This window comes from Odontesthes bonariensis, chromosome 10 (genome assembly GCF_027942865.1).
Source record: "Odontesthes bonariensis isolate fOdoBon6 chromosome 10, fOdoBon6.hap1, whole genome shotgun sequence".
NCBI classification, from domain to species: domain Eukaryota; kingdom Metazoa; phylum Chordata; class Actinopteri; order Atheriniformes; family Atherinopsidae; genus Odontesthes; species Odontesthes bonariensis.
This window is the reverse complement of record NC_134515.1, coordinates 19001715-19013923: the sequence shown is the minus strand read 5'-3', so window position 1 is coordinate 19013923 and position 12209 is coordinate 19001715. Positions and strand designations below refer to the sequence as shown.

Sequence of the window (12209 nt, the reverse complement as noted above, 5' to 3'; positions counted from 1 at the left end):
CTCCAACCACGAACGCGAGTTATCATTGAAACTTGATACGCTTTAAAGTCTGACACGAGATAGCCAAAACCCCGCACCAACAGATTGGAATAAGCCTTTCTGCTTACCTCGAATGCGTTACATCTACTTCTCCATCTTGCACTAGTGTGGTACGGTAGTTTGGATCTCGCGAGAATACCTGCTATCGGCGTTTACCCAGGGCACTCCCTTGCAATTGTTAAAAAAAAAAAAAAAAAGACAATGCTTGTGTTTTCATTTAGATGCGGACATTCCGGCTACCTATTTACTCGTTTTTCCTTTTTCAACCTCATGATTCAATGTGCACACTAAAGTACACAGCCAAATTCTTCAGGCTTTATGACAAATATAGTTTAATGTTTAGTGTATTCAAACTCAAGACAATAAGGATGAAACATTTTAATAACAAATCTGATCACCCACCTTGAACACAGTAAGTTGCATCTAAAATTTAGCAATGGAATCATATTTTATATAAAAATATTACAGTAATTCATACAAAAGAAAAAAACCTGAGGACCGAAAATCTGAAGTCAATACTTACCCTTTAAAGAACCATTTTGTTTCCACTACAAATACTTTTTAAAAAGTACTTCAATGAAAACAAGACAAATTAATGTAGATGTGTTTCATACAACACATTCATTTGAGTATCTCAAAAAAAAAAGAAGAAAAAACCTACATTCAACATTTTAAAAGTTATGAAACCTGAATTTTCCAATAGACTTCAGTGTAGTGAAAACAAAACCATTAACTTTACCCACAAATCACACTTTAGGTTTTTCGTGGTACCAAAAAAAAAAAATTCCATGAAAAAACAAATTTTGCCCAGGGTAAATTTTATCTGGTTCAGGTTGTATTAAAACACATCATGTTTTAGACACACGGTACACGCAAACACAGAACAAAGTATGAACAATTGATATAAAACTAAATGGGTGAAATTTATCACGGCCAATTTTTTTTCCAGTACACATCCAACATTACACTAAAAAGACAATATGAACATAACATTACATTTAGTGCATACAAATATAAAAAAAGAACTATCATGTTTCTCAAGTACAGCAATGAATCATGTACAAGTTATGAAAGATTCAAAAGATTTGTAACTATAAAAGAAATTAAATTAAAACATATATTTACATATCAATATTCTGCACCTTCGCAAAGTTTTTACTCATTTACATCGACGCCTCCTCTGACATTTTATGACCAGTACGTTCTGATATAAAGCACATCTCTACGTCTTACCCAAGAATGTTGCCAACACTGGGGGCTCAAAACATGCAGGGAACTATTCTCGTATTTTTTTTCTGCTTTTCCTATGTATTTATATAAATTACAGATGTTACAAATATTTACAAGGACAACATAAACCGAAAGAAATCCGAACAAAGCAACGGGTGCAGTCTTTAGGTCGATGAAAAGAACCGAAGCACTGACGATGAGGACTGCGAGGCAAAAACATGCTACATTAAAACAGGCTAAAACAAACAAAAGCAAAAAAAAAAAAAAAAAAAAAAACAAACAAACAAACAAACAAAAAAAAAAAAGGTCTGCCTTGTTAAATAAATATGCAAGAAATAAATAAAATCCTATCATGGTTGTCTTGGAATCAAATGAAAACTTCTAATGTTATGTTTAGAGCTCCAAGAACCACACATGTAGCTGACTCTCTTACTTACAGTGAAGTTTTGAACAACTGTCTGTTTTAAAGACTGTAATACCAGCCGTCATACAACAAAAAATAAAATAAAATAAAAAGGCAGCTACATGCATAACAAAACTACAGACCGTAGTTAAGAGTTTGCACATAAGTGCATGGGATTTGGGGCTATACATACATTACATTTTACCTGACAAGTAAAAAAAGGCTATTTTCTTTCCCTTTTAAAAACGTATCGTGATCGGTACAATGTCTTTACATATATACAGTAGTCTTAACAAAAGAAATTATTTGGTTTTGTCAATTTATGCTTAATCTGCATTCGTGTTTTTTGCAATATATTTGCGCAATGTCAAATCTGTGACATTTAGAAATAATTCACCATAATAAATGTGCCTCTGGCGCATTAAAGTGATTCGAATCAAGTCACAGATGTGCCTCTGAAAAAGCTCCAATGCACATACAGGTAAGAGGAGTCGGGCAGAAAAACTGGTGAAGGACAAGATATGATGAGGTTTGATAACAAGTGAAAACAGTAAACAAATTTGTCCAAAGTAAAAAATATAGATAATCCTCTCCTTTTCCTTCAGACCTACTTCACATAGGCCTTTTCTTCATTCTTTCTATGTTTTCAGCCACGTTTTTAACACCTCTCACAAGAGAAGTTTGCCATTGCGGTGAATTTTCAGAATTTTTCCCAGTCTCTGCTTTGCGGTTGCAAGTCCTTTCTTTGGGCGTTTGCCTAAATTAAAATAAAAAGAGAAAAATAAGAAATAAGACATTAAAGAAATACAAACAAAAACAATTCTGTTAACATTTGCTCTCAGTCAATATTTGCACCTACCTTGACCAACTGCTGTTGTCCCTTGGCTGGCTAAACCAGTAAGGGATGCACCAGAATGAGAGCTGCTATTCTGAGGGGACAGGGAAGGTCTTCGAGAAGTAAGGAATACACCAGGAGCCATGGCTCCGCTGCCCCTTGGGCCTCCGGGGCCAAAAGGTCCTGGTCCTGCTGTGTATTCATGGTCTAACAGACTGGCAGAGTAATAATCCATCCGCCTTTCTGGGCTGACATCTGCTGCAGGCTCTGAAGCAGGTGCTGGGGAGAGAGGGGCAGGCTCAGTCTGAACAGGTGGAGGAGTGACAACGGGAGCAGGAGGACGCTGCTTTTTGGTGTACTTCCTTTTGGCAGGCTTTTGCTGCTCCTGAATCATAACCAAAATACAAACACGAGACTCGTCACTTTTTCAAAGTTTTTCACTGGGAACATATTTCTAAGACTAATGTGTTGTCTTGTCAAACTCACTTGTTGGGCCAATTTAGCAGCAGCTGCTGCCAGGCCGGTTTCTACAGAGGCGACTCTAGCACCTTCCCTGGCTGGTCGTTCTTGCTTAGGAAGGGTGGGCATCACCCTCGCTGTAAATGAAAACGGCTTGTTGAGAGATCAACCACTCCAAAGGTTAAAAGAAAATAAATCAAACCCGTCCTGCTGCTTTATTCAAGCCATGTACCTTTTGGGCTCCATGGCGTGTCATCCCAGTTTTTCTTCCGCTTCATCTTAGTTTTGTTGGCATGGTCCTCCTCGTCAGACTCCAAGGAAGGGTAAACTTAAAAAAATATTGATCCCTATAACTTTACATTTACAAACATTCATGCTTTGACTTAAATATATTTGAGCCGCAGTAGCTATAGTTATGGTGCTTGTATTGCTCACCATAATCGGAGTCCTTAAAACAAGTTCCTAGTGTCTCTTGCTCATCTGGACTCTCTTCGTCACTCAGATGACGGGCTGGCCTTTTTATTGGCCGTTTTCCAGGCCGCTGGATAACAGGCTTCTTCTCAGAATTTGCGGTCTTCTTGACACCGCCGGTCACCCACACAGCCCTGCCACCCTTTTCCTTAACGACCCCTAATCCCTCTGTCAGGCCCCCAGAGACAGATGAGGGAGAGGAAGAGGAGGAAGAGGAGGATGAGGAGGGGGGGTTGGCCATGGAGAGCATACCCTGGATGGCATCCCGAGTGCTGGGAGAGGCTGGGGCTTCCTCACTGAGAAATGAATAACAACAACAACAAAAAAGAAAAAAAAAACTTTATATAAAAATTGACACTTTGATATAACATCTTATATTTTAGACCATCATCTGGCTAAGAAATCACTGATGATAAGGGATATCTAACCTGAGTGCTGCAGAGTCTAAGCCTGCTACTTGCTTGCTGGCCTTTAATAAATCAAGGATGCCCCCTGCACCACTCTTCACTCCATGGGCAGCCAGTGCCTCTTCATCAGTGGTGTAGTCCTCCTGAAGCCACATACACAAACATGCGACTATTACTATTGGACAAGAGCTCTAATACTAACATTCTGGTGTACATGACATGACTCTTCCTGGTAAACTCTTGCTGTGTAAGCTACAACAGTTCTGACAAATCACTGTCTGACAGGCTTTCGCTGATAAAAATGTTTGATTCAAACTAACAATTTTGAAAATAACAATTTGTAGCTGTGAGGAAATGATCCTCATAAAGCAGGCAGTGCAATCAGGCTCTACAGGGGAAACAGTAATGATTTAAAAAAAGCTGGTAATATGAAGTCAATATGACGTGGGACGAGCTAGAATGACTTAAACACAATTTACACTTGGTATGTTTGATCAACAGTATAACACAGCTGAACTCAAAGCCAGAACAGTGTTGGTTATTAAACCTTTGCGCCTGGATCCTGCATATCTTTGAGACATGTTCACTGAGGCTTACTTACTGACAACATTCAGAACTGGCTGTACGAGTCATTATTGGTCTGTCCAAAATACGAACTCACCTCAATGTCAAAGTCAACTTCTCCTGGCTCCCTGATGCGATTCGGGTCAGAACAAGGTTTGGCTCTTGGGAGCTTCCTTGGAAGACCTAAGGTAACATTCACACATCGTTAGTTGACAGTAGGTGTGCGGTACAAAAAACAAATAAATGAAATATGCAAGTATATTTTTGTTTGAATTCAAATTCTTACCACTTAGTTTCTTTTTCTTGCTAGGTCCAGTAGGCTTACGTCGTGGAGGGGGCGTCTCGTCAATCTGCAACTCATCCTCAGTTTCTAAGTCAGAAAGACTGGATCCCTCGGTAGCAAGATGCTTGTACTTTCCAGCACTTCCTGCGCCATTACTGCTACCATCTTTCTTACTAAAAGCAAACAAATAACAGTTAAAAAGCCAAACTTTCAGAAGATGATAAAGCTAAAATATATGGCAAAGGCTTCATTGCTTACCCTTGTATCTTTCCATTGGTAAGCACAAGTTTCAGTTTGCTTTTATTTAGCTTTCCTTCAAACTCCTCTAATGGCAGCTCCAACTGGATGGGCATAAAGTAAATACAGTCACACGATGATCACACATTAACTTACACATGCACTCAAACAAACAAGCAAAAACTGAATATGTTTGCAAACTCCATACCTTGTTCTTGTGTTTGGATTTGCCAGGTTGTAATTTCTTGAGTGTATGTTTAGTATGGATCTCAATGAGGTCGAGTTCTCCTGCGTCGGCTTTAAGAACCCCCTTCTGATTCTTCTTTTTGGTTCCTGGGGACCCAAGACCCCCTAACACCTCCTTGGGCTTGGGTCCTTTCTTTTTTCCAGGGGGGCGTCCAGAGTTATGAGAGGAGCTCAATGGAGCTTTGGAGAGTGATGCACCAGGAAACTGAGGTCCAGTGCGGCCAATGTTCTGTTGAAATATATCCTGACAAAACAAAGCACAGTTTTTCTACATACCAATTTGACAAAACAATTATTATTCGTCTTTTTTGAAGTACTTCTAGTTTTTACCTCGACCAGACGAATCTCCTTAGCCAGGTCCTTCACTAGTGTCTGAGTATTGATGGTCTCTGGGATCTCCAATTCATGATCTTGTAAGGCCTGAGAGCAGGAAGATAACCATCAATCATTTTAACATATTAAGCAAAGTTTTGACCAACAGAATGGTATCTTTAAATAACTGTTGATATTGCAATCATTACTAATGGTAATGGCTGTAATGCATAATAAAATACATTTAATGACATAAACTGACATTATTGGCGAATATTCTTCTCTGCTTTCTGGAGTTAAATTGGAAGATCGACGTCAATCTATCATATTGGTGCTTGGAAATATTGAAGGTTTCAGCCATGTATGTATCAATATTCTAAACAGAAATAGCCTGAAACAATTCAAGCAAAGACATCTCCAGTTTGCATTTGTCACTCCTGCATGATTTTCTTTCCTTCTTTTTCAAATCTACTTTAAGGCAGGTAAGGCGGGAACCTTACATTTAGACTCAACTACGAACATGCAATAAGCCACAATAATTACTTTGTGTGCATTTCATAAGGGGAAATGACTTCAATGTTTTTAAATCACCAATTTTCTTTTGTACTAGGGGCAGGTCCTTCACGAATATCTAAAGATTTGTAGCGTCTCAGAAATGGCTCATGAAGGCATTGGAGTCTGCATAAGCTCTTCGAGTCACCCACCGCTAAAAATCAAGTTTATAACATTTTCAACACGTCCATGACATGAGCAAAATGAGTCATTCCTCCTATGAATGAGGTTTTCTGCTTCGAATCTCTGAAGCACATCTGAAAGGTTCGAAAGACCTCCTGTATGTTCCATGTAGACTGTTTGAAGGAACCAGCAGCAACCAATCAAGGCTACTTGTGAGGTGGAGCTTTAGAAAAGTAAAAAAGTGAGATTTTACCTCTTTACGCGTCCAGCCGCGGAAGGCATTGTTCAGGGCCTTGGCTCCATGAACGAGATAACTGGCAGGGTGCCTGCGATTTTCTCTCAAACCTAAAATCAGAACAAGACAAAATTTAAATGACAGTAGACAATTGCCATTCAGTGAGCTCACATGAAAACACAAAATGAACAATCTAAAACTGATTGAAATCCCTTACCTCTGAAAGTGTCAAGAAGGTGCTTCCCAGCATACCAGCATACAGTCTCAAAGTTGGGAAATCTGAACAACTCCGCTGTGCTTAATCTTTTCTCTATTTCATATGCCCTGAAAATACCGACACATACACCAAAAGCATGAGAAAAGTCAGAACATAATGGTTATTACCAAAATGTAGCAGACATTAACTACTGTTCATCTCTAAATACACTAAAAGTTCTTCTGCACGTTCATGTTTGAGTTTCCACCGCGCTGTATGGATTACACAGTAAAAGGGATACAATGTAGATTACTGAAAAGGTTGAAGAGGCTATAACCTTGCACGCACACAGCAACAAATCTGGCTATTGATACAAGTTGGTGCTAGTGACAAAGAGGCGGGAAGAGGAAGATGAGGTCCACCGCTCATTCGGCTGGATCAGCTACTGCCACACAAGGGCACAAGATGTTGAGGACGAGTAGCTAGCTCACCAAGGCTAGCAACCACCTATATGGGACTATATGGGGGGGACAATAGCAGCCATTCTTAGCATCTGATTTGGTGTGCCTGTGTTACCTTCTGTTATTTCCTGTGTGTGACAGCAGAAATCTTTGTCTTTTAAGGAAATGTCAATAAAAATACGTTTGATTTAGCTTAGTTCTGCTGCTTATGAATTAAACTATCCCCTGGGATGAAAATAAGGTATTAACAAAGTAAATACAGCAGAAAATGCATAACATTGAAATGACACTCACTGAAGTAAACATAGAGGAAATATAAGACGTATAATATCCCTTACAAATCAAAATACAACTCTTAAATGTGTGCTCATTCTTGTCCGTTTCAGTACTTATAACATAATGGTCTGAATATGGGCGTGCTCCATATTTAGGGGTGACTTGTTTTTACAGAGATTCAATTCTTTACTCCAGTTCAAAACATAAGTTCCCATCTACACTGAATGAATAGTCGTCTTCTCATTTCCCACCGTCGGCCTCTTCATGACCTTGCCATTGGCCAGATTAGTAGCTGGTCTAACCAAGGATTTAACATCCATAAGCTTCCAACTAGTATGAATTTGATCCCTTTTCCTGTGCCAAACAGTGAATGCAATGGCCTGTAAATGCCAGTAGAATCAGTTTAATATGCGAGGACAAGCAAATGTCTAATCAACTAATTGTGATTAGTCGTGGATGATACAAATGACCAGCTTTAAGAATAATATCCACTAAAACAATGGTTTAATTGCCCTTTCACTTTGGCTTGCCATTATAGTCTTTAGGAAAGTCACATTCCCAAGTGGTGTTCAAATATGAAGAATAATTCAGTCAAAAGTGTTACGATTAGATGATATTAAGATAATATCAAGAGTCCTGAGCAAACTAACCTCAGCTGCATATCAATATTAAGACTATGCAAGAAGTTTCCTCCAAAGGCCAAGCAGTCCACTGGAGTCAGCACTGCATGAATCCACCCTGGAAACATACAAAAGTGTTATTTGATTCAAACAATGGCCACATGAAATCAGGCAAATTACTAAACAGTTTTCCCTCTTGTGTGTTGGCTCTCCAAAGCTAAGTAGAACCTCTACAGCAATTGCTGAAAACACACACTGCAGTATGTCATCATTTTACCATTTTTCTGATAAATAACAACAACAAACCTGTTGGTATGAACAAGGTGTTTCCTTGTTTGACAGAACACTTGTAACACATATCAACCTGGTCTCCAAAGAACATCTCATTCTGGGTAGACGAGGAACTCCACCGCTCAAAAAGTGCCAGGTTGGCTGGGGTGGGAGAAATTAGGTAGAAGATTTTCTCACCCTGAGTAAACAGAGAGAGAGAGAGAGAGAGAGAGAAAAGCTGTTAAAATAGCTCCGCTTAATGTACATAAAAGGGAACTGAAACCTCACAAACTAGACTTAAAATATTTCTACTCTCACCCTCAGGACATGATACCACACTGAGGTGCCTCCAAAGTCTATGTGAAAGTCTGTGTAGCTATCTTTCACCCCCATCAGACAGTACTTCTGCACATTGGGGCGCTCAAACACAGACTCTTCAGGCCAAAGGTTTTCCACCCATGAGAGTTTCCTCACAATCTTGGGAGTTTCCACCAAGTTTGAGAGCCTACGACAAGTCCGAGACATACCTTTAGTCATTAACACAGGACAGCACACCATATACGATGAGATATATTTTTCAAAATCTTATCGAGAAGCAACATTCAACTCTAATAACATTAATAATGAGAAAACTGAACTCTCAGTAAAATCCCTGTCTTTGTGTACCTGGTCTCAGAGAACTCCAGGCTGATCACATTGAGCACTCGGTCTCTGTTAGGGCTGTTGTAGTATTCAACAAAGTCTCCCAAACGCATCTTCAGATCACATTGCCGAGACACATCAATCACATCGATCTCTTTATCTGAACCTGTAATTCAACAAGTTTTGTGACAGTGTAATGTCTCTAATAAATGTTGAAAACTCATAATATTCAAGTTTATTTGTATAGCGCTTTTCAAATGTCAGGCGCACACTCAGTGTGCTTTAAACAGAGTAAGATAACACTGCGTACATATTTTGAAAGCAGAAATAAAAAGAACTGCATAAAACATACAAGACCACATAAATATATTTAAAAAAAAAAAAGAATAAATCATTAAAATCTTACACAGGCTTTAAACCCAACCGAAAATGTAAACTTTTAAAACAAAACACACTTGTAAGCAGACTTGAGTTCTTGAGAGTTCCAGAGAGCAGTACCATAAAGCTGAAAACAACACGATCCAATTTAAACTTTATTCTCGGTATGGTGAGGAGACCTTAACTGATGATCTTAAGGGTCTATCAGGTGTGTATTCAGTAAGCCTTCAGTAAGGCTGACTTGCATATATAGGAGCAAGTCAGCCCTTTTATAGCTTTCAAAATAATAAGAAGTATTTTAAAACCAATTCTTTGAAAGCAGCTTAGGAGAGTTCAAGATAGGAGTGACGTGCTCACATCTTTATGTTTTAGTGAAAGAACAGTAGAGTAATTTGTTCAAGTCAAGTGTTTAATGAATAAAAACATTACCAATATAGTGCTCTACATCAGTGACGCCGAACGACGATGGAGGAAGGGTCATGCCTAAGCCGTCCCGCCTCAACACCAGGACAGGAACGCTGAATGAATGCTCTTCCAGAAACTCAACTGTTAGCTGTGCACCTGACGGCTTTAACAGGACTTCATCCGCACTGTAACAGCAACAGGCACATAACAAGGGATATAAGAACTATGATTGATGAAGAAAATGTTGAGCAAAGAACATTCAACAATTTTACTATGAAAAGACACGTTCTCAAACAAAAAAGAAAAGACTGCTCAACATCTACAACAGAGTAAAAATAGTGCAACATAATGCAATCAGTAGAGACAAACCGGTAACAATAAAATAACCTAATGTTTCCATTTCACTTTAAGTCTCTAAAACAGTGTGTGGTGTTCAATACATCACTGCCTGGATAGCATTGTTGTATATTTAAACGTATATATCAAACTTTTGCCAGTGCTAGACAGGGGTCTTACTTTGGGAAGGTGCGACTCCGTAGCTCCCTTACAAACTGTGGACTGCCAGTCTTAACAGGCCGACTTGGATCTCTTCCTCGAGCGGTGCTTCCCTCTGTGTGCTTATTGGCTCCGCGACGTTTGCGCACTGAGACAACAGACACAGAGAGTAACTATCGGTAGAGGCCCTCTCACAACAACAAACAAAGTATGACAGCACAACAACCTCAGAGATGTATGCTCAAAACATGCGTGAGTAAAGAAGCAGCAGCTTGATGGCCAAGGCTGAAAATGGCTTCAATAAGCAATCTCAAAACTACTATCCCCAGCTTTCGTTCCCTGCGTTTCATATCAAACTCCACTAGAAGTATCCATTAAAAGGTGATAATGGAAATAATAGAAATAGAAAAAATAGGAAACTTACTGACAGACGGCCCATGAGTGACCTGACAGTTCGGGCAGTGGTACAAGTCAATTTCAGCTGCTTTGTCCTCCTCTACTCCTACACAGCTACACAGAAAAAAAAACTTCTATCACACAAAGAATACTTTGCAAATCAAAGAGCTAAATGATTTACAAGTCCAATACTCGTTATATAGCACATCACGAACAACACAACATGATATTTGAGACTCTCTCTAGAATACAATCAACAACATCTAGACATATCGTACCTTCCATGAAACCAGTCTTGACAGATGTCACACTCGATCATGAAGCGTGTCACATCGTATGGCAGGCGACACAAGCAGTACACTGGCACCGATGCCATATTGACTATTGTGTGTGTAAAAAATTAAATGAATCCTTTTGTAAATTATGCAAGTCTGACTTCAACAGAAGATACTATGCGGCAAAGGTAAAGGCTTAATCAGTAACGTAATAACAATAATGTTACAACTGAACTGAACTTTAGATATTTCAGTTCACTTCCACATCCCCGTTAATGACAGACATATCCGCAGGGATTCGCTTGAAAACCTATTGAAACATAAAAAGTGAGAAAAAAAATGTAATTAGCCGGCCATCGGACATGACAATAATGCAACTACTCTGCATGCTCATTCGTTAAGAGATGGCTATATCACAACCAGCTCCTGTCATAACATACTACAAGTGCAGTCAGTTAGCTTAACAACGAAACGTGTTCCCTTTCGGTTGTATGGCATTAAGTTATAGGGTGACATCGTCAAGTTTTAGAAATAGAAATAAACAGTGAAATAACTTGTTTCGTATGCCCGTCGTTAAATTTAATCAGAGAAAGTTTGCTTCTGCTGAGGAGATGAAAACATTAACCTTAGCACACTGAGAGATTGTAACGTTAGCTGGCAGTTTGTAAACACACTTTGTGTGGCAACGTTTTCCAACTTGAATAGCAAGTAAGCTAACGTTAGCCGAATTAGCAAAGGATGTAGCTAGCAAACCACTATATTCAAGAAAGTTTAAACTTATACAACATTTTTGCAATAACTTTAAGTTTTAAGGGTTGCAAAAAAGTTTAATGAAGCTAGTGCAATTGGTTATTTCTAACCAAGGAGACTTCTGCTGGCTAAACTGGCATTAACCGCTTGCAACTCACCGAGCTGTAGCTCTGTGGCTAGGCCAAGCATTAAAAGGCGGTTGTAATCCCTACGCAAGCTCGGGGGAAGCTGCGGCCTTATTATGCAACGTCAATTATTAACAGTTTGCTTCACCATAATTTTGTTTATCGAGTCAGTAATGCTCAAATATAAAGGCCAGGTCCAGATGTTAACAATGGACCCGAATGATAGAACCTGCAGCCACCTAAACGAGTACCATAACAAAAAACAACAGCGTATTTAACTGCATCAGCGCCATTTCAAAGGGAATAACGTCAGCCCGTTGTTCGTCGTTGTCTGTCGTAGAAGGAACAATAAAGTTGCGGACATTCAAATGGAGTTGTATTCAGAAAAAAGAAAACGGGGAGAAATATTTAAAAAACTTGGGGAACTTGAATGCGGAATCTGAGATTTAGTTTAAAAAGTAACATGTAAATTACAGCACAGAGACACATTCTGCAAACATGGTTTATTCGAAAATTAAATTAAT

The 12209-nt window shown here is 39.1% G+C and overlaps 2 protein-coding genes across 15 annotated transcripts in view; both read right to left on the bottom strand.

Moving 5' to 3' along the window:
• huwe1 (HECT, UBA and WWE domain containing E3 ubiquitin protein ligase 1) overlaps nt 1–169 on the bottom strand; it is a 41156-nt gene extending 40987 nt beyond the window's left edge. For all 14 annotated transcript variants that reach the window (XM_075476706.1, XM_075476712.1, XM_075476719.1 and 11 more), the window contains exon 1: nt 108–169. The gene's annotated coding sequence lies outside the window, so the exon portion shown is untranslated. The remainder of the gene's footprint in view (nt 1–107) is intronic.
• A 233-nt stretch (nt 170–402) lies between these two features.
• On the bottom strand, nt 403–12017 carry phf8 (PHD finger protein 8). Its single transcript, XM_075476703.1, has 22 exons — nt 11719–12017; nt 10814–11120; nt 10564–10649; nt 10161–10287; nt 9669–9829; nt 8886–9027; nt 8538–8724; nt 8256–8418; nt 7980–8067; nt 6614–6720; nt 6415–6506; nt 5505–5594; nt 5137–5418; nt 4950–5032; nt 4695–4864; nt 4506–4591; nt 3866–3987; nt 3402–3733; nt 3199–3294; nt 2994–3103; nt 2532–2892; nt 403–2429 (listed from the first exon to the last, which is right to left on the bottom strand). The coding sequence occupies exons 2-22, from the start codon at nt 10909–10911 to the stop codon at nt 2341–2343; spliced, it is 3072 nt and encodes a 1023-aa protein (XP_075332818.1). The 5' UTR covers nt 10912–11120; nt 11719–12017; the 3' UTR covers nt 403–2340.
• Nucleotides 12018–12209: the final 192 nt, after the last annotated feature.